We start from the raw sequence: 22,637 nt of genomic DNA, 5'->3' as shown, positions 1-22,637 counted from the left end.
TTCAATACTTTATCCCCAAATTTATTACTAACTCTTCCTGAGTTCACCAATTCTCCCTCTAATATCTCATAAAAATCTAACCTAGAAAACAAAATTCACTGCTATTTTATTTTTCCTATCCCTAGTATTTTCTTGTGTTCAGTCTCAACATTGGACAAGAAGGCCCAGGTCCCTGGATGAGTTTAAAAGCCTTTGGGAATTCTATGAACTTAGCAGTGATGGCAAAGACATGAGGGTCAGACAGCAGACATAAAACATGTCCAAGCAAATTATAGTGAGACTACGACCCAAAACTTTTATTTAGTACACTTTCATTTAAATCGCAAAGAAAGTCATGTCCCCTCTTTTAGACTCAGTGATGTACAATAGTTTGTTGGGGCAGCAGCTATCTCCTCTTTCTTTTTGCATTATCATCTGTAAGCTTTAAATAACTATTATAGTTACCTCTATCAGCGACAGTGGAGGAGCATGCAAGAGGGCCACCTTGGAGGCAGAAAGATGTGCTAAGGGATGGCTGTATTGGTTCGGACGTTAGTGTTGCCACCACCCCCTGAAGTGCTAGCCTGGTGTACTGTCCTCTGTCCCTTTTAGGCCACACCAGTGAGGTCACTTGCCATCTATTTTTCAAGTTGAGTTCTGTGTCTGGTTCTGGAATCAATGTCATTCTCATTCCTAGACTAGGAAGAATTAAAGAGCCCTACACACAATTGGCTCAGCCTCAAGTCAACTTGTGCCCAAACACCAATAATTGGTCTCTCACTTGGGAACAGTTCCACTAACTAAACTTCATCTTGGTTTTGTTCTACCTAAGTCCCTGTCTCATTCATTTCATTTGTACTATGATTCCTCTGAGACTAAGACCCTGCCTTATTCTCATCCTGTCTCCTAAAGATAGGAATCTTGTTCTTGGTCCCATGATTAGGGGACCCTGTTGCTGGCTGAGAGACTTGCGCACATGTCCATGGTCTATCTATACTGACGTCTTTCTAGCTGCTGTGTTCTATCAGCTTCCAACGCCTGTTGACTACCTTTGCTGTTGACCTTCTATTTGACTATTGCCCTTAACCATATATACTTCAGATATTGTGTTATTATTACCCACCTGTCCTTCCTTCCTCTGACTACTACTGGCTCCATGCCCAAGCTGTAGTAGTATGGCTAGTCTCTTTTCCCTGTGAGTTTGGCACATTTTTCATCAAGTATATCAATACAGTACTTATATTTAATTGTTTTTTCCATTTCATGGCCTCAATTGGAAATATGTGTTGCTGAGAAAGGAGAATCAATAGACATAGATAGATGCACATGGAGAGGGAGGGTTTTAAACTTGGATCTCTGAAAGAATGATAAGGCCAATCTCATTATATTTGTAGTGATAGTGGTTGTGTGATGTCCAGTGTAGACTGAGATATAGAATTGGAGCCAGGAGTAGAGTCAAGGATGTAGAGAAGTATTTGGCAGTAGAAATTGGAATTTGATATATACGAGGCCAGGAGTCATTAAAGCTTGTGTTAAAGAAAGTAATATGCTTACAGTGATGTATAGGGATTAACAATACGACAGTGATAATATAAATGTGGTGGTTACCTGGTTATGGGGTCGGGGTCAAAGTCATTACAGAGAATGAGTTATTTGATGCAGAGCCTGCAAAGGGAATGTAGAATTGAATCTGGAATTTTGTCTTGTTAGGGGATAAGGAACAAACACTAGACCCAGAATGGCAAAGAAAAGTGAGGAAACAGCAAACACAGATCCAGAACATGGTCTTCATTAAAGTTAAGAAAAAAGCAATATTTTAAGAAGATGTCAAAAACAAAAATACACCAGCAATTAAGGAGTTGGGTTTGTTCAAACTATTGCAATAGGGACCCCAGCTCCCAAGATCACAGTGTCTTGGCAGAGTGGCTTTCCCTTAGATTTTTATAGGAGGAGTAGACAAATTACAGGTGGGGTGATTTACAAATGGGGTTATTCTGCAATCAGGGGAAGTTTAGTCAGTTAGCTGAGCAAGATTTATTTATCACTGTGTCTACCTTGTTTCAAAGAGACAAAATTCTAACCTCATTCATGAAACAAAGAATAGAAAGTTCAAGGCAAAGGAGGAAAGATCTGTGTTTGGCCTTGTTACAGGTAAACAAGGGAGTCACCCATGAGTCTTCTGGAGTCATGAGAGAGAGTGGACAGCAGATCATATGTAGAAGAGTATTTTACAGTAAGCCATTTCCTAGAGCATAAAAGGATGGGGAGACTTCAGAAAACAAAAGGTTGGGAGAATTTCTTAACTGCCCCTATTTTCTGGAGCATAGAGCTCAAGTAAAAGTCAACACTGTCAAAAGGAGTAGTCAGAAGAAGATCAAGAGCAATGGTAAATGAGAAAAGGCCTTATGATGTGGATATAATTTTGTGGGAGGGGTGAATTTGAGGAGAGAACTGCTAGAAAAATGATAGACTTGAAGTCAGCTCCTAGAGAACTAAGAGAGGTGAGATGAAGAAAAGGCGTAATTTGGATTTATTTTTTCATGAAGTTTGTTGATTGAAGAGGAAAAGAACAGGTTGGTAGATTTCTTGAAGAAAAAGGCTGTTATCTTTGCATTTTTGGACTGTCTTGTACAAAAGAAAACATATTGAGGATATATTTTGTTCTGTGTTATTCTAGAGGAAAGAACTCCATAAAAACTTAGGAGAGGTAGGTGTTAGCTGACTATCAGGAAGAATTTACAGTTAGAGCTGGAGTGGCCTGTTGAAGCAGAGTCTGACTGTCTGCTAGGAGGATTCTGGGAGATTCCTGTATTAGGTGAGTTGTTGCTGGCGGGTCTCCAGAGCCCCTTTCTATTCTAAGGTCTCTGTATGCAGTCTGATTACTTTCAAATAAATAGGGTTTTGAAAGAAAGAAGAGAGTAGAAGGTAGATTCTAGACATAAGGTATGTCTTAGAAAATGGTTTTATTAGAGATAAAACACTGGGTGGAGAAAGGAGAGAAAGCCTTCAGCAGGATTTTTCCAATGGCAGTGCTATAGGATGGGCAGGACACATATGATTCTATGGTTCTATCTAAGGTAAGCTATAGACTCACCATGAATCTTTATTCTTTAACTGCTCAATGTCCCAATGTCTCTAAATAGCCAAGGCTATTACATTCTTTGCCACTAAATATAAGAGCTCTGAGATCTTTACTAAAAAGAGAGAAATCAGTACAAACATGAATATCACTTTTTTGATATAGTTCTGGTTGTGTTCCAGTGAGTATTATTGATTCTTAAAGCAATTTTTCATTCAAAGGCAGTGCCATAATTTGACAGGCCCTAGGAAGCCAAAATACACAATGAGTGCAAAATGAATTGTCCCAGCAAGAGATGGGGATTGCATCTATTTACCTGCGTGGAAGCATATAACACAAACAACTTTTATAGGGCTTTCTTGTTACAATAATATTTTTTTAAATTAATTTCAAAATTGAGTTAACCTTCTCAGTGGGCTTTTGAACACTCTGCTTTCATTGGGAAGTGGAGGGGGTGATAGATGGGGGAATGATATGTACTTTTATTTTGCTCTTATCAGGACATAGTACTGATCTCTTACAGATTTCTAGGTATGACAGCATTTGTAGTAATTTCAGCTACTTCTGGACTTTCATTACCCAGCAACTCTTTAGTCATTGAGTTTGTGAAACCTGCCATAATCAATGATTACTGTTCAGCCTAAGCCACCAATTTTAGAGGTCCCCATTTTTTCCCCTCTCTATATAGAATATCCACATCACCTCTCACCAGTTGTGCATAATGTATTGAAGTTTGATGCAACAGTAATCCTTAGCCCTGGTTCTGCCACCCTCCAGAGTATCTAAAATTACTTCTGGTAGCTCTTAAAGTAAAATTATATTGAGTTTACCTTTTATTTCACAAAGGAGAGAAGGAATGGAAGGAGTGAGGGGGAAGGAGGGAGGGAGGAACAGACTTACACAGTGCATTTAGGATTACTGGAGAGAGATGCCAGTTAAAATCAAGCAGTGGAATTCATCATCCCCAAAGGTTGTGAGAGACATTATGGTGTTATGGGAGGATCACTGAATTCTCATTAGCTGTGAGACTTTGGGCAAGTCACAGAAATGCTCTACCTTCAGTTTTTCTCAGAGGGAGTGAGGGGCTGAGATCAGATAATCTCTAAGATCTCCTTCAGCTTTCATTATTCTGTAATTTTACAATTAGGAGCTCACTCCATAACAATATATACAGATTTTGTATTTTTGTCCTGAATTATGTGGTTTATCCATTTACAATGATAAAATTAGCAAGACAACTGCCAAGTCTTTAGTTTTCTTTGTGCTGTGTAGATACAGCCATAAGGGAAAATTAAACAACACAGATAAATAATTGTCTAGCTAATCTCAGTTACTACCCAAACACATCATGGTGAGACATGGCAAGGCATGAGCTGAATATGACTCATAAGTATAGTGCTTCTCTTTTAAAATTTAAATGTTATCCAAGCAATAGATATTCATATGTAGGAAAAATTTTTAGGCAGCTCTAGTCACTACTGGAGTGACCGTTATAGAGTCAGAATTATTTCTAATTTGGGTTTCTATATTTTAACTGTGGAGTCAGATAATCAAATCATGTAATCAAATATCAGATCATGAGAGCTGGCAAATCTAGATCTGCTTTTGCTTTTAAAGACAAATGTTGAAAATATTTGTAATATTTTTTGTAATACGGCATATTAACTCAATATATGTTAAAACATTACAAATCATTGGTTGAATTTTTAAAACCAGTATAATCTAGAAAATTGTTCACTAACTTTCTCAAGGTCTGACAAACACAAATTATTACACTTTTGTAACTGATCACTAGATAAGATCTAGGGCGACTCGTTGAAAACAGTGAGCATAATAGAAATATCTAAGGAAACACAATTGTTTGAAATGGCTGGTATAATACCTAAGCAGCCTGTTTCGATAAATGCGAAAAACTTCAAGAAAGAATAGCTAAGAGAGTAGATTCAATGAAAAATGACCAACAAACACAATTAGCCTGTCCAACATTTCCTCATCTCCTAAGTATGGACCTAAATAATTAACATCAAATATATGAAGTTTGATTTTTAGAAGATTATTAACTTTCTCTGAAATGCAGGAAGAGGAATTATGAATAAACTTTAGTGGGGAAAAAAAATGCTAACTTCAATCATGTTTGATCAAGATTCCAAAAGAAGTACGGCGTTTCTTTGCCTGTAATTCTTTTAAGAAAGTGGCCACTTCCTACTCCATCTTTAATCTCTTTACTCTTCAAGGTTTGCCGGAATTCCATGCTTGAGAAGTCCCAGAAACGAGACAGTACAGTGCATAAGCAGAAGGAATAACCCCCTCAGAGCAGTCTTCCACACAGCCCTAGGGATTTCTCCCCCCAAACATGCCTTGTCCACAGAGGACTGCAAACCTTTCCGGAAATGGAAAATTCTTTCTCATAATAAAGCTGAAAAATTTCACTGTAAATGGTCATTTTCCTTAAGGTTAAGGGACAAGAAGTCCTAGGTTTCTTTCAAGTCTTGGGTTCAATAATTATAATGAATCAGGGAATTTTTCTTAAACTTGGATGTACTGTCTTAAGCCTGGATAATTGCCATCCCCTCTGTAACTTGCCTACTGGAACAAGATTTACTACACATGTGAGGGCAAGGGGTTCCTTGGTTCTTGCTCAGTCAGTATAGTAAATGTACCTTTGCTACAAACTGGAGGGAATCCAATGGAGCGAAGCCCAAGGACAAGGTGGTTTCCTTTGAAATCAACTGACTGCTATTTAAGTGTGAAATAGAGAAGATTGTCCTCTTCTGAAGTAGAGGCAATAGCAGAGAAGTTCTTGCCTTTTGAGACATTACTATTTAGCAGCCTTGATTCTTGCATCATAGAATCATGCCTCTCAAGTTTGGCCAACAGTCAGCTTTGCCCTGGTGATCATTTTTGGACTTTAGACCTTGACTTCAAAGCCTTTATTTCAAAGAATTATTTTTTTTTACTCTACAAGCGGAAACTTTATAAGGAACAAACTCCTCTCTCCCTTTCTTGGCATACTTGAAGAAAGTTTCTCTTTGGCTGTAGTCTAAGAGTGGATACGCGTGAATTAGTGGAGAGAGAGAGAAGATAATTCTCATTTATTAGGCACATAGGTGAGCAAGATAGTGACACCATGTTAGGTTGTCTTGTTTTTCCTCTCATTTAATGCTCATCACAAATCTATGCGGTAGATATTATTACTTCCACTTTACTGACAAAGGACTAGGAGAGCAGGGATGATATATATTGAACACCAGTATGTGAAAGCCCTTAGCACTGGGCTTGGCACACAGTACACATTAAACCAACGTTAGTTCCCTCCCACTCACTTAATAATAATCGCCAATATTTATTGAGCAGTTTACTGAAACATGCCATTCATTATTAAGTACTTTAAATAATTAACACATTTGAGTGTTTTAGTAACCCCATGAGGTGGGTACCAATGTTAATACCAATTACAGATAAAGAAAGTGAGGCAATAAGAGGTTAAATAACTCACTCCAAGTCATGGTGTCAGAGATAGAATTTAAATGCAAATAGCTGGCTCCAGAACCAGCTGTCTTAACCACTACCCTGTGCCATCTAAAAATAGTGATGCTTATAGTAGATATCTATTTTTTACATTTGGGTTTTTTATATCTGAATAATTTGTTATAAAATTAGAAGACATGAAATTAAAATTAGTAAAAAAAAAAAAGAGGAAGATGATGGAATAATTCTTTCCATGCCTAATGCCTATAAAGCAGAATAATATTGTTTCCTTTTCATAATACAATATTTTGAAATTCAGGCATACCTCTGCTATTTGGTCATGATAACAATACAGGTCCACAGTTTTTATGCTTGAGGTAATTAAGGTTTTATCTACATGACACAAAGCATATTTGGAATTGTCCCCTTTTTTCATCACTTTCGTCCCTCCTATAAATATTTAACGCCTATCTTGTGATAAGCATGACACTAGGAGTTGACATTAATATAGATGCCTTGATTCATTAAAAATATACATATTTGCCAGCACTTTTCTAAGCATTTGGGATTCATCAGTGAACAAAATAAAAAATCTCTGCCTTTGTGGAGTTCAAATTATTGCAAATGTATCAGACTTTTCATTTGAGAAATTAGTTCACAGTCAAGAAGACTAGAAAAGATACCACAAACTAGGATATAATGCAAGGGATATAATTTCTATACACATAAAGAGTAGGAAGTGATTAATTCCATGTAGGATAGGTTTGGAGGTATGGAAACAACATTTGAGCTGGGTCATGAGGGCTGACTAAGCCGCAAACCCAAATGATTCAAACCTTGAAGACTTGCTATGTACATTGACTAAGGAAATTGACTGGCCTGCCTCCCATCTCCAGTCCTTAATTTTTGGTTAAAGGAACAACTTTGGTCCCATTCCCCAGAATCAGAGCCTGAGAAGGGACTCTTGAGCTAATACTTTATTGGTGGAAACCCATAAGGGAATGAAGAAAGAAGAGAAGCCAGGGGAAGAAGACAGCAAAATGGGTTCAGGAAAAGCATGGTCTCAGCCTAATCCCACAATTTGTGCTGAAGCACAAGTTGCATCACAGACGGAGATTGTCTGTGTCTGGAGTCACAGGGGGCAGAAGGGGCATGACCTCTCAGGCACCTCAGGTTGAGGTGGTTCAGTTTACATCCCCCGCCCAAGGAGCAGGTGTGGGTCATTGGCAGCCAACACCTCCAGAAGCTGGGAGCTGGGGACATGAGCCTGGTAAAAGGGATCTGAGAATGTTACCAACAGCATCTGTAAAAGGAGCCTAGGACATCTGGAAGGTATAGGTAGGGATGTAGAGATGTTGAGAATATTTGAACAGCAAGTGAGGGGAGAGAGAATATTGAGAATTGGATTTTTGGTATCTCTTTTCGCTTTGGTAGGCCATTTATAAAATCTGCAGTAGTCATTATTTATTTTTTACTTCATTCACTAAAAAAAATCTTGAGATGTGAGTAATTTAAATTTAGCAGAATGGAAAAGGTCGCACTGTTAGTTAGGACTCCTGATTTGGAGTTAGTTCTTGAAGACAAATACAGTGTGACTATCTTTTATTCTGATTAAAGGGAACTGCTTCCATTTTGAAGTCAGAGTCCAGATGTGTATCTTCCTGGTATAATTTAAGAGTCTTACGCCAGACACTCCTTCCCTTTTTATTTTTCCAGTGATAGTGTTTTAAAATTTTTAAATGCCTTTAGGCAATGCCTACTCTTACGAGGCCTCCGTGGACCCCTCCACTGGATTTTACCTATGGCTAGATTTTCACATTAACATTAGCTGCCTGGCACCTTAGACAGTTGAGTTTGTAAAGGCTTAGAGCGATGCAGCTAAGATTTTCTCCTAGCTAGATTCTCCTCACCTGGGATACTATGAGGTGAAAGGGGAGATGCAGAGTTGAACTCTGGTCAGATGGGATTTTGAATTTTTAAATATATGTATAATCTACAGAAGAGGGTAAGACAATTTTTAGGCTGAACTTCTTCCGATAGTCACTACTAGCAACACAATATATCACAGCATCACTTCTCTATCCCTGACACAGCCCTTCTCGAAATGTCTCAGTGTCATAGGAGCCGTCATTGTTTGTACTGACCCCCCATTCCTCCACTCCTCCCACATCCTAACCGTAAGGAATGCCTCGGAAGATCTACAGATTCAACTGCCAGCTCGGCACAATTTAGCTGAGGGGAGGGATGAAGGAGTGAGTCTACTTGACTGTTATGCTAGAGTGGAAATACCCCCCAAATTTTTATTTTTATTTTCAGCCTTTAAAAGTTGACTTATTCACTGTAATAGTGATAAGAGATCATGTTAACTCCATTCAGGTTTACATGTTTATCCCGTCTTGTTCCAAAAATGACTTAAGGCAACTGTGCAAGCCACATAAATTGTAATTTTTGATCTTTCTGCGTGCTTCTAATGGAGGAAGAAGGTAGGACACTCGTTTTTGATGGTTTGATAGACATTTTGTAGAGAGAATGTTTAAGATGTTTTCAAGGCCAACTTGTACCGTGTTTGACTTTTGTTTTAATTTAAAAAAATCTCTGGGTCATTTCTGTTTCAGAATAAAACACTAAATTTTGTCCCAAAGGTTAGAAATCCTAGATTTGTTCTCAATTTCTGTAACAGAGTCGATCTATTTAATTAATAAATCACTTGTATTCTTATTTAGAGACTTTATAGGAACATTCTAGGGGTGAAGCCCTCTTAGTCGTTTATCTGAGAAAGATGATTTTTTTTTTTTTCCCTGTGGGAAATTGCTTTTTTTCCTCCTGGGAGGAAACTGTTAAACTTGATGGATGTTTTTTACCCAAATCCCACAGGCTGGATTAAAATCTCAACATACTATATGCTGCACTTCAAATTTTATAAAGTGGTTTTAAATACCTTCCTTCAGTAAGGTGAGACAGTCATTATTATCCATACTTCTTATAGATTAGAAAATGGAGGCAAAGGAAAAGTAACTTCTCTGAGGTCAGATAACTAACTGGTAGCAAGGCTAGATAGAAATCAGCTTGGTCCCAGGCCAAAACTTTTGAGAGAAGTAGACTTGTATATGTTTGTTTCAGGTATCACTGGGACCTCGCCTCTGAATTTTCTCCTTGGTTAGGTTTTTGTTTGCTACTCTTTGAAATCCTCAAGTGAGTAGTGTGATAAGCAATAGGATTATTTGCTTTCAAAGTCTCAGAAAGCAAGGAGTGGGAGCATAGGTGATACTTGCACCACTCTGCTGACACAAAATGCTGTATACTGGCTCAGTGTTTTGAGTGGGACTTGAAATGGAAAACATGGTAAAAATGAAAAACAAAAAAGAATAGCAAAATGTGACCACCCAAAGCCATGATCCCAGCTCCAGACTGATATCTGGTACACAGCTCAAGAGGCAGACCATGTAAGTAACAAAGGGACGTATGTGAGGTAGCTGCAGAATTTTTTTTTATTACTTTCCTTTGAGCCTTTGAGGTAATGATGCTTAATATTCAAGAAAAGTGAAAATCAAAAGGGAAAGGAAGCAAACAGCCCAGCCCAGTGGTGATTGGTAGAGTAATTGTGGGCATGGCCCCAGGATGATAGCAGCTTCTATTTAATCAATGTTGACAAGGCTGGGGAGAGCTGGGCAGGTCCCAAGAGGTAATGTTTTACTGGGAAATCCACTCAACCTAATTTCAGTAATGTAGGGCTGTGGAGGGGCCTGGACCGGTGCCAGTAAACAGGGCCATTAGAGCTCAGTGTAGGCGATGGCAGCTGGGAACACCGCCATCTCTCCAGCAGCACTGCAGCCGGGCTGCCTGGCTGAGCACACACGCGGCCGCTGCTGCATATGCTCCTGGTATTTGCTCACCAACAGAATGTGCAGACGTGCTATTCTCACCCTTTCGAGGAAATGAACGGAATGCATAAAGACAAGAGCTGCTTCCAGAATCTATTTCAGCAAGAATCAGAGAGCCAGTTAGAGGCACATATTTCAAGGACCACCGTGAAATCATCCACCGGGGTCCCCTACCGTCACCCGGTTCCAAGTGGATGTAGAAAAGGCTTTCATGTTTATTGCTGTCTTCACGTGGTCTTGATCTTTCTTAGGACTGGCAGTTGTGGGTCAAGAATATGAAAACTACTAGAGTTTTCCATATTTCAAATTTTATGAGATTCATTAGAGACGCTCAACTTTGCAAATCCAAGAGAAGTGGCCTAGGAGAAAATATGCCCCTTTGGGCTGAGCTCTTCTTGTCTAGATATTACTTTTTCCTTTATCACCCCTTCTCCCACAAACAGTAATTACTAGCATATGAATTCCAAGAAGGCAGAGCTTTTTGCTTGGTGTTTTCATTGTTGTATCGCCACTGCACTGCATTGCATTTGAAATGCATGGCACGGTGTGCGGCATGTAGTAAAGGCCCAAGACCTTTCACTGAATAAATAAATGAACTAATGAACACATTTCTTTCTTCCCTTTTGAAGCAAACTTCAACTCTAGAACATGAAGAATACATGGCTTTACTGTCATGATGTTAACTTTCTCTTTTTAAAGTAACATGGAAATGGTAAAATTCATGGCAGCTGCTAGTGAACATCGTTATTCCTAAGAGGTCTTTGGGCCCAGAAGAAGTAATGTTTTTGTCAAGGCTAACATGCCAAGGCTGGAGAAGGGTATAGCTCTTTATCAGATTCTAACATTATCTCTTCAAATTGACTGTAATTTTTGAGAATTTATTTAATACAAATAATAATGATTAAAATTGCTCAATTTTATTTTATTAAGAGACAAATTTTTCCTCTTTTAGACCAAACTGCTAAAACACGTCATTAGTTTTTGTTTTATTTATTTATTTGGGGGGCATAGTCTATATCATAATAAAATTGGATTTCAGGGTTGATTTCTGGGGTGAAGACTGATTTTGGGGAAGAAACCCATCCTAGGTAGAATAATAATGATTGCTAGTGAGGAAACTCGCTAGTCACATGATATATACACATAGATAGGAGATATATACAGTCGACCCTTGAACAACACAGGTTCGAACTGCACGGGCCCACTTATATGTGGATTCATTTTAATAGTGAATACTACAGTACTACACGATCCGTGTTGCTTGAATCTATGGATGTTGGATGTTGGATACAGAAGAAGTGCAGATACGGAGGAACCATGGATATGGAGGGCCCACTATAAATTATACATGGATTATTTTCAACTACACAGAGGGTCGGTGCCCCCAACCCAGTTGTCGTTCAAGGGTCAACTGTGATTCACTTTGTGATCTTTCTTTTCCTGTAATGCCTTAACCAAAATAACAGTATTAATGTTAGGTTTTCATATTTAATATGAATAAAAGTACTATTCAGAGCTAAACTGAAATAGGGAGAACGCTTTCTACTCTTTAACTTGCTGGATTTCAGCTGTCACATCAGGCTTTCCTCATTCGCCAGCTCCGGGCCCATTTACTTCCCTCACTTGCTTTGTGTCACTTGGTACTGAAAATCCCATTCACTCTTTAGCTTCCACAGCCTCTTCTTAAGTAACAACTGTCTCAGAGAGAGGTTGAGCCTCTAGATGGGGAATGTGATTATTTATGCTAATTGAATCATGATCTCTGGAGTGACCTGCTGGCCTCAGCCATTCATCCATCTTTGAACTCACCATGATGATCAAACGTTTTGCATAAAATACTAAAAAGAATACATATTAACTCATCTCTAGCATTTACAAATTATGTAATTAATGCCAGAAAGGGCCAAGACAAGATTTCATATTATTCAAGACTAATCAGAATTCTTCCCTCCATTCTGAACTGCTTTTACAAAGACCAATTTTTAGACTTCATAGTCTCCAGGCCTATGTACCTGTGGACCCCCTGCTATAGCTCCTACTCTGAGCCCATCCACCCTTCTTGGGCAAAGGGACAAGCTGGGAGAGCAATGTAAAATAGACGCTACCTAGATGGCTCTGTCCTCAGTTGAAATTCACTGTTGCCATTCACAGAGACTGTGTTCCTTTATCTTATTGTGCATCAGCTTCCCCGCCTATAAAACTGGGATGACAAAGGTAGCTGTGAGAATTAACCAAATGACACAAGTGCACTTAGAACTGTTCTAAACGTGTAGGAAAGACTCAAATATGGTAGCTATAGCTAAACACTTTATACAAGGGGTCAGGAAAGTTACAATTTATGGTTCTTTCCATAAAGACCTTCTTGACCTTCTCTGGTCACATTTGACCACCTGATATAATGGGGAAACCTGGACAAGTAGAAGACCTAGATTTTAGTCCTGGCTTGACATGAGCAAACCATATGATTTAGAGAAAAATCTCTTTATCTGAACTTCAGTTTCCTCTTCTATGAAATGAGGATGTCCATTCATTCTTTCATTCAGCAAGTATTTATTGAGGGCCTTTCCTGCATGAGGTTCTGTGCTGGACATGGGGGATTCAAAGTTGTACAAAAGTAGATACTGTCGTTACCTTTGAAGACTTATGGTTTAGTCACTGGGTGATCTTAGAGGTCCCTCTCACTGCCAATATTCTATAATTATGGATTTCATTGCCTATTAAATGTTTATTACAAAAAGCTTAAACAAGAGCGAGGGTATTTACTGGTTTTCTCACTTTCCTTCTCAATACCTAGAAGAATGTCTGGCACATTGAAGGTGTTCGATACCAATTTATAGAACAACTAAATGAATAAATAATTATATTTCAAACACTTTGAAGCATTTGAGAGAAAGAATATGTAGATATTGAAGCTCTTTTAATAAGGAACAGACAGCAATGACTTCCTGTCACAATAAACAGATGCATGTCAAGTTTCACTGTTTCTCCTGGGCCCAGGCAAAGAATGGCAAGAGAAAGTGGGGGAATTTGGAAGGATTTAACCTGATTCCACTCCAGAAGTGGACAGAAACTGTGGCTATTTAAAATTATCTGGATCTTTGTTCCTTCTTTTTCTCCTTTTGAACTGTGTTCCCTTATTTTACAAATATACCTCTGTTCTCACCTTAACCAGCCTGATTTCACCTTTTCTCTTGAGTTTCCTAATCTCCTTCAAATCATACATAATAGCTCCCAAGTTTTTATTTTAGTAAGAGAGGTTTGAAGTCTTCTCTTGCTCCTGTAGCTAATCCTTCTATGTTCTTCTAGACAGTTTAAATCAATATTCTGTTTCTTTTGCAGTTTGAAGAGGGCACTAAATATGTGGTTTCTTGGAACTGGTAAAGATGATAAACCACTGTGGGCATACCTGTAGTCTCCAAAGTTTGGGCATGGCTAGGGAACTAAATAAATTATCTGAAAGAATTGAAAATTGCTATAAAAAGATCTAACAAATATGGAAGCTTTCTTCTGATAGAAAATTAAATGATCCATTAGCGCACCAAAGTTCTATAATACACGAGGAACACTGCTGGTACATAGAGTATTATGAAGATCAGAACTCAGTTAGTTTCACCCAAAAATTTTTGTTGGAAAATGTGATCAGTGTGCTGGTTCTTCAAGAGTTAATAATGATCACTTTGGAGGGATCTAGCCTTAAAAAATTCTTTATGAGTAGTAGTAGATAGCCTCACTAGGATAACTACATTTTGAAAGTAACTTACAGTCTGTTGCAAACCCCACAAAATAAATCAGACTTAAAAACTTTGGTCAAAAACAAGTCATTTTAAGATAAAATGACCTATCATAGTTGCTACTTACCAGACCAGCCTCATTTGATTCTTAAAAAAACACATCTATTTTCAAAACAATAAGCATTTTCTGCTACTGAAGAGACTTAAAAGAATATTATTAGATAGGTGTCCAAAGAAGGAATTCCAAAAATTATATTTAGCAGCAGTGGCCTTATTTGGATATAAATGTTCACCTTTATCTGAATATAAATATATAGCTGACTGATTTCAAAGAAACATACATTTTTATGAGCTCTTCTAATGGTCTCCTAGAAGTTCCCCATTTCTCTAGTCTCAACATCTCTCAAGTCTTAGAAATACTTGTGTGAAAAATTGACCCTTGGCTGGCATCTGGGAACTTGAATTTTGAGAGGGTTCTCACCACTTCCTAAAAGAGTGTTCACTGTGCCTAAACTCTTTGCGCCAACAATGTGGTTTATGCTGGACATCTGTTTTCCTCCTGGGAGTCTGGATTTGGTACATGCTAGGTAGAGGGTGCCTACACAACCAGTCTCCAATAAAAACCCTGGACTTGTAAGCTCAGGTGAGCTTCCCTAGTCTATGACATCTCACACATGTCACACTTCATTGCTGGAGGAATTAAGCACATCTTGTATGAGTCCATGGGGAGAGGACTCATGGAATCTTGTGCCTGGTTTCCTCCAAACTTCGCCCCATACAACTTTTCCCTTTGCTTTTTTTGGTTTTATATCCTTTCACTGTAGTAAATGGTAGCCATGAGTAGGACTACATGCTGAGTGTTGTGAGTGCTCCTAGCAAATCGCTGAACCTGGGGGGAGTCTTGGGGACCCTGATACAGGAGTTTAGTTTAATAACAGATGTGATGTCAAGGCAAATTCGCTTTCCATTAGCTGGCATACTAGTAAGCCGTCTGTAGTATGAAATCAGTTGACTGAGTTCTAGCAGGAAACCAAGCAGAAGAGTAATTAGAAAATCACCTCTTTCCTAAGGAAAAAAATGATCCTTTAAAAAGAAACAAAGTCTTTCTTATTAAGCAAAACACACTTGCCCTATGGATAAGTGTACTCATTTGGAATGTTTTTGACTGCCAGAAACTAAAGACTACTACAGTGGCTTAAAGAAGTTAGTCATTTGTCTCACATTAGTAAGAAAAAGTCTGAGGAAAAGTGTCCAGGAGTAGTATGGTTGGTCACAAGTAGGTTTTTTTCTATCTTTCTGCCTTCACTATTCTTAGTGTATAGTTTTTATCTTCATAGTCACAAGGTGACTGCTACACTACCAGGTATTGTTTGATGTCACAGTCATCAGGAATAGGAGAAAGTAAAGAGCAAACACCTCCTCTGGAGCCTTCCCAGGGAAGTCTGTCTCTATCGATTTGGCCATCACTGTGTGATATGGACATCCCTAGCTCCAAGGGGAGCTGAAAATGCAAGTATTGCACTTTCCAGCCTTTATAATACTAGAAATAAGGGGTGAGAGAGTTGGAATGGATGTTGAATGATCCACATAAAGTATCTGTCATGATAAGTCTGACATTAATGCAAAAGAAATAGAAGATCGTTGTGGACCCCCCCTGTGTGGATACCTTAACTGTAAGGCTGAGAGATTAAAGACCATGGTAGTTTCTCTTTAGTGAACTCCTCGCCCACAATATCACAGCTTTGTTCCTGAGCTTTTCTCTATGTGTCACTGAACAATTTCCTGGGGGTAAACTCTTCTGAACCTGGAAATTACATTACTGAGATAGCAATAATCTCTTTTTATCGTAAATCTTTTATGAAGTGGTATGAAAAGAAGAAATGCATTGCACTATTATCTGAACAGATGAGACAAAATACTAACTCTGCTTCCCCCGCCCTAACCCCATCTGTTTTCTTCTTCAGAAGCTGTAGACGAAACCAAACCTAAGGAAAGTGCCCGGCAGGATGAGGGTAAAGGAGAAGAACGCGAGGCGGACCAAGAACATGCCTGAACTTTAAGAAATGGCTTTCCACATCCCCACTCTCCCCTCTCCTGAACCCTGTCGCTCCTCACCCTCTTCTCAACTCCTCTCTGAAGTTTCCCTTCCTGTCCTGCTCACGTCTGTGAGTCTGTCCTCTCCCACCCACTAGCCCTCTTTCTCTCTATGTGGCAAACATTTAAAAAAAAAAAAAAAGCAGGAAAGATCCCAAGTCAAACAGTGTGGCTTAAACATTTTTTGTTTCTTGGTGTTGTTATGGCGAGTTTTTGGTAATGATGATCCAATCATTTTGGGAAATTCTTGCACTGTATCCAAGTTTTTTGATCTGGTGCGTGTGGCCCTGTGGGAGTCCACTTTCCTCTCTATCTCTCTCTGTTCCAAGTGTGTGTGCAATGTTCCGTTCATCTGAGGAGTCCAAAATATCGAGTGAATTCAAAACCATTTTTCTTTTCCTCCTTTTCAATGTGATGGAATGAACAAAAAGGAAAAAAATCAAAACCCAGTTTGTTTTGAAAATAAAGAAATAAAGCAAATGTGCCAATTAGCGTTAACTTGCGGCTCTAAGGCTCCTTTTTCAATCTGAATATTAATAAACCATGAGAGTAATCAAACTCCCAACGGCTCTGTGTTTCTGTTCCACCTTCTTATGAGTTGGTTTGACACACTGGGATTCTTACATTTTATCTTTGTTCTGGCCTCCCAGTCTGACACCAACCACCCTGACAAAGAAAAGATGGATGAAACCATAAGGCTTCAGTCAGAACCAATGGCATAGGTCCTTGATGGGGCTCTTGGGTGCTATTTTATTTTGTAGGGCCGCTGTAACAAAGTACCACAGACTGGGTGGTTTAAACAACAACAGACATTTATTTGCTAACAGTTCTGGAGGCTTGAAGTCCAAAATCAAGGTGTTGGCAGGGTTGATTCCATCTCAGAATTGTGAGGGAAGCATCTGTTCCAGGCCTCTCTCCTCAGCTTGTAAATGGCCATCTTCTTCCTATGTCTCTTCACATCGTCTCTGGGTATCTCAATAGCCAGATTTCCCCTTTTTGCCATATTGGATTAGGGCCCACCCTAATGACCTCACCTTAACTTTATTACCTCTGTCCAATCCCTGTCTCCAAATAAGGTCTCATCTGAAGGTATTTGGGGTTAGGATTTCAACATGTGAATTGGGGGAGGAGGGGCACAATTCAACCCATATCAGCCACTAAGACTTGCTTCTACTAAAATCACTTCAGCGTATTTTCATGACTCAGGAGAAGTATCCAATGGAAAGTTATTCTAGGTTTTGCGAAGTTAAATAATGTAAGACATGCATACCTCTTAGAAACCCCCAGGCTTTTGTTTAGATAATTTATTTTTAACCCAAGTATTGACATGGTCCATTTAATTTTTTTCAGTTTATTAACTTCTGTTAGACTTATCCCCACACAAGGCAGCTAACAGACTCTTGATTAGTCATAATCATTGTTCCTGCCAATGGTGATAGTATACAAAGAAAAGGTCTATATTTAGCACATCTATCCTTTTCAAATTTCCTTCCAGTTTCTGTTTTCTAATACCCTCTACTAGAAGGTAAACAGTTCCCATGAGAAACAAAACAATGTCCCTAAATCTTGAAGCATCTGATGGTGTTCTTTTTCCCTCTAAATTTCCTAAGTCAATCCTAGTACAAATTCTTAACACGTCATACTCTGTCCTGACCCTGATTCTCATAGACAAGCATTGCCAATGGACTCCCTTAAGCTTTCTGCATTCATCTGCACATAGAATTTCCCAACAAGGAAGAGAAAATTGTGTCAAAGCCTTCAAAATAATGAAGATCATGGAAATAAGTGATCTTAGGAGATACAACCTACACCTTGGTAACTCTGCTCAGCTTTGTGTGGAGCTGGTGCCCAGTTAATGCTTTGAAGAAAGCTGATGTCACGTGAAAGATGAGTCCTTACTGGATCAAGGGGTTTTTCCTCACCACTGACACTAAGTGGAAGAAGAAATCATAAGGAAAAAGGTTTATAAGGAAAAGCATAAAAAGGTCAAAAGGAAAGCATCAATAACATATTAAAACAATTAAAGAGTTTTGAATTTATTCTGAGTTGGTGTGATTTCCACAGAAGACTTTGCAAGTACCTGGGACTCAATCTTGATCGGATTATGGTCTCACCAGATGTGAGAAAAGGTGTTGAAAAATGTTATCCATGGGTTGGAGCCATATTGTCAGGATATTGCTTTAGGAATTGTTTTACCCCAAAGATTTTTGGTAGGATAAATGCTTTCATTTCTTTCCCAAATCTACACTTCAAAGCAACATTCCTGTGACCTGACACAATTCAACTCCTTCAAAGTATAATTCTAAACTTCTTCCACTGAATCCATATTCATAGAAAATAATAGCATATGACCTTTTAAGTCTATATTAACATACACTGTTCAGTGGTCTTACTAGTTGTGTCAGAGTTGGAATTTTGTTTTTACTTATGAATATCTATTTTTATTTGATTTTTAAAATCTTGTCTCCTTAATAGAATTATAAAAATGGAGGAAGACACATCAGAGAGGCTTGTAATGATCCTAAAAGACATGCCAAGGATAACTGCAGCCCTCACACTGGTACAAAACAATGTGACTCAAATATATACACAACACACACAAAGTCAGGTGATACTGGCAAATATAGACCATTCAAGATACAAAAACAAATAGATTCTAAATTCTGTTTAGAATTTGATGACTCTAAAACATCTACATCTGGATTACTGTTTAAAAAATAAAAACTAGGTTGAGGACAAGTTAAAAATCCCTCAACAGTGACAAGTGATTCTTTCAGGTGGTAATAAGATTATATTCTGGGCACCAGGCCCAATATTCAATTTATAACAAAACCATGGCCATGTCTGCATGAAGTAAACTCTTTGGACCGAGCTATGTTATTTAGGTCTAAACTGTTCTGGCATGACGTAATACATTTGATCTCTTTGAAGATGAAGAGGTTTCTAAAATAGAACCTTTTATTCCTATTGCCCTACACACATTTTGCTCATCCTTCAACCTTTTCCACCATCATCCACCCAGTGGCTTAGTTCAGAAATCTAGAAAGCAGCCTGATTCCTCTTTTTCTGATATAACATTTAATTCATGAGCAAACCTGCTGATGCTGATTCCAGAAAAGAATGAGGATAAAACTTGTGCCTGCTGTTCTGACCAAACCTATACTTTCCGTAGTTACTTTGAGGTGATCTAAGGTTTTTGTTTTTTGTTTTTTTTAGTAGTAGTCTCTTCCCATATTCAGCTCATAAGAGAGACTGAGGGGGGATTACCAACCTCTCTATCTCAACTCCCTAGAGAAAGGCACACTGGAGCTCTCAAAAATGCATTATTTCCAACATCAGCCAGTCCCAGGAAAGCTGGTTTTGCAGTTGGCATGGAATCCTGAGCAACAGGAAAATCAGATTAATGAATGATTTCCATAGAGCATTATTAAGCTCACCACAAAGTCCATTAACTTTTTTTTTTACCTTCCATACATTGTCTGTTGTCATGGAAACAGCTTCTGCTAAGCTGACTATAAAAATAATTTAATGATTGGTGACCCTTCTAGCTAAATGTTAGCTAATGAACATTAAAACTGTGGGCTTTTTTTATTTCAAAAAAACTCACTTTTTTTCCCTAGGGGATTAAAACTCATGCCTGCCTATCATGTAGGAAAAGGCTGCATCCACACTCACCACCTCTTTCAGTCACATATTTACTTGTATATAACTGCAATTTTGTGCTTCCTTCCTAGAAAGAAATTCACAGTCATAAGGAATGAGAGCAAGATTATAGCTATGAGAATGATGAGTCATTAAATGTTCTTGGAGAATTTTATTAAAGTGGCAAGGACATTTTAAATGTACATCTTCTAGCAGATTGGTTACCTGGTTTGTTTTTTTACAGGTATGTGTCCTTGTTGGTAAGTACAGCATATTTAGTGTCACAGATGGTACCTTACTAAGTACATCTTTGATGAAGCGAGATGCCTCCACACAAAGTAAAATGTTGCCAATTAACATTGCCTTGTATATAATCAGGCTATGAAAGCACATGGGAGTGTCATAAGAACCTTAAAATAATTTTATTGTTTAATTACCCAAATAATACTCTTTCATTGTAGAAAGGTAGAAAATATAATTAAAAAAAGAAGTTAAAAATAATCTACAGTTTACCCCCCAGAACTGAGCATCTAACCATTTAGTGATACATCATCATATTGACTGTCTGTGTGCTTATCTGCCTTCCTCCTTTCCCATATATTATCCACTTATCTATTAAGCTATATTCATATGTGTATATAGATACATATTTAAAGCTAAAATAGGTTCATGCTGTACATATTATTTTGTAAACTGCTTTCCACACTGCAGACATTTTCATTCAGACTGCTAAATAAGAGAGGACCTTGTGGTTTCCATGGCTGCTTTCCAGTGCCTTAGTGAAGCCTGAGGTAAAAGGAAAAATGTGCAATTCTGTACACACTTATTAAGATATCATTCTGTATTTTGAACCAAATGGGAAGTTTAATAAAAGCTCTACAATAAAAAGCATAACTATATAGAAAGCTCCACGTTGCCCGATCAGTTGGCACACCATCGTCAGCCCTCACAAACCCGCCTGCTGGTGGACACGGGCCGTGTTGCCAGGCCAGGGAGCCGAGGGTTGATGGGGAAGGAATGCTGCCATTGTGCAATAATGCAGGGCCATGAAACAAACAAAGAGCAAACAACATTTTTTATTTGAAATTTTAATATTCTGTTTATCAGACATTTTTACAATAATTTTGATTTTTAAAATATTGCATTAAATATTATTTATCTTGATCACTCATTTTTTGATATACCTCACTACCCTCACCTTAACCCTGGCCCTGCTGCTCCCAAAGGGAATGCTAGAATCATGCTCTCTAGATAAACATTTTCTAATGATGGTTGGGCAGCTGTGATTATGTGAGGTCTTGGTGATACCCAAGAGACTGTAAGGCTTGAGAGTGGGTTGGCCCATGAGGACCTGAGAATTAAATGTCTAATATTCCCAAAAGTTTCCTTGCTTTCGACAGATATAGACACCATGGAGTGGTTCCAAGTTGGTCAGGGCTGGGATGAACTGAAGAATTCATGACCTGGGCTTCCCTGGTGGCACAGTGCTTGAGAATCCGCCTGCCAATGCAGGGGACACGGGTTCGATTCCTGGTCCGGGAAGTTCCCACATGCCGCGGAGCAACTAAGCCCGTGCGCCACAACTACTGAAGCCCGCGCGCCTAGAACCCGAGCTCCGCAACAAGAGAAGCCACCACAATGAGAAACCTGCGCACTGCAATGAAGAGTAGCCCCTGCTCCCCTCAACTAGAGAAAGGCTGCACACAGCAACGAAGACCCAACACAGCCAAGAATAAATAAAAAATAAAATAAATAAATGTAAAGAATTCATGACCTACCTTAACATTCTGAAAATAAATTAAAAATAAAGAAGAATAATCTAGGGCTGCCAAACCAAACCACCAGTTTGCGATGCCTGGCGGGCTTTCACCACCTGTCCCAGCTGTGTTTATCTCCATGCTGGGGAGAGCACGGTTATAAAGCAAGACTCAGTCACTTCAAAACTCATGTTCATGAAGGGCTCATTGATTGTACACAATTGGTACAAATTTATTTTTAAACTCTAGATAAGAAGATGATGGATATTTCATTTTATGCAGTGAAGTGAAAAGAAGGTATCTCTCTCCCTTGGAATTTTTTTTAAGCCTGGAGGGAAGAATTATGCTTTTTTAAAATTCCCCACCATATTAGGGAAAAAATGATGCAGAGTAGAAACAAAAGGAAGAGTTTTGTGTCTGTCTTTTTTCTACCCTCATGGTCCTTCCCCCTTCTTCCTTTAGTAAGTAGAATAGGGTAGTGCCTAGAAACCCAGGAGTGTTAATTAAGCAAGGGGGGATAGGCAGTGGCAGGGTGAGGAAAGCAGCACCTGGGTCTCAGCTCTTACAGCAGCAAGAGGCAGGGAAGGCTCTAAGTATCGCTTCCACCTGGGAGGGAAGTCAGCCTCTGCCTTAGCACTGGGGTCACCAACAGTGCTCTGCAGTGCTGCCCTTTCCGAATTTCTAAACTCCTGCCAGCCTGGACCTAGGAATCCTGCCTTCCTCTCCCTGATGTAGCCCACCCTGTCTGCATAAACGATTCCTGCCAGACTGCAAACTGCTTAGGTGTGGGATTTTTGTCCTACTTAGTCTTATACTCTGGTTACCCAAGTGTCTGAAAATAGCAGGCAGATACGAAATAAATGCTTCAAGAATGCACGAATGGACGAATGAATAAATGAATGAAAGGGCTTTGATTCTTGCCTGTCACGCTCTACCTCTTTTTCCCTTCCTTCGGTTTTGCAAACTTCCCATGGGAGCTCCAAGTTGCAACATAGGCCCCTTGTCC

General features: G+C 38.9%; 1 protein-coding gene across 1 annotated transcript in view; it reads left to right on the top strand.

Annotated features, from left to right (window-relative positions):
* Positions 1-16,730, top strand: part of GAP43 (growth associated protein 43) — a 91,996-nt gene extending 75,266 nt beyond the window's left edge. The window contains exon 3 of the mRNA XM_007181900.3: positions 16,103-16,730. Coding sequence (XP_007181962.1) covers positions 16,103-16,191 — 89 coding nt within the window. The 3' untranslated portion in view covers positions 16,192-16,730. The remainder of the gene's footprint in view (positions 1-16,102) is intronic.
* The last annotated feature ends 5,907 nt before the right edge of the window (positions 16,731-22,637 follow it).

Source organism: Balaenoptera acutorostrata, chromosome 4 (genome assembly GCF_949987535.1).
Source record: "Balaenoptera acutorostrata chromosome 4, mBalAcu1.1, whole genome shotgun sequence".
In the NCBI taxonomy this organism is placed as follows: Eukaryota; Metazoa; Chordata; class Mammalia; order Artiodactyla; family Balaenopteridae; genus Balaenoptera; species Balaenoptera acutorostrata.
Note: the sequence above shows the minus strand (reverse complement) of the source record. Positions and strands in the feature narration are given on the sequence as shown.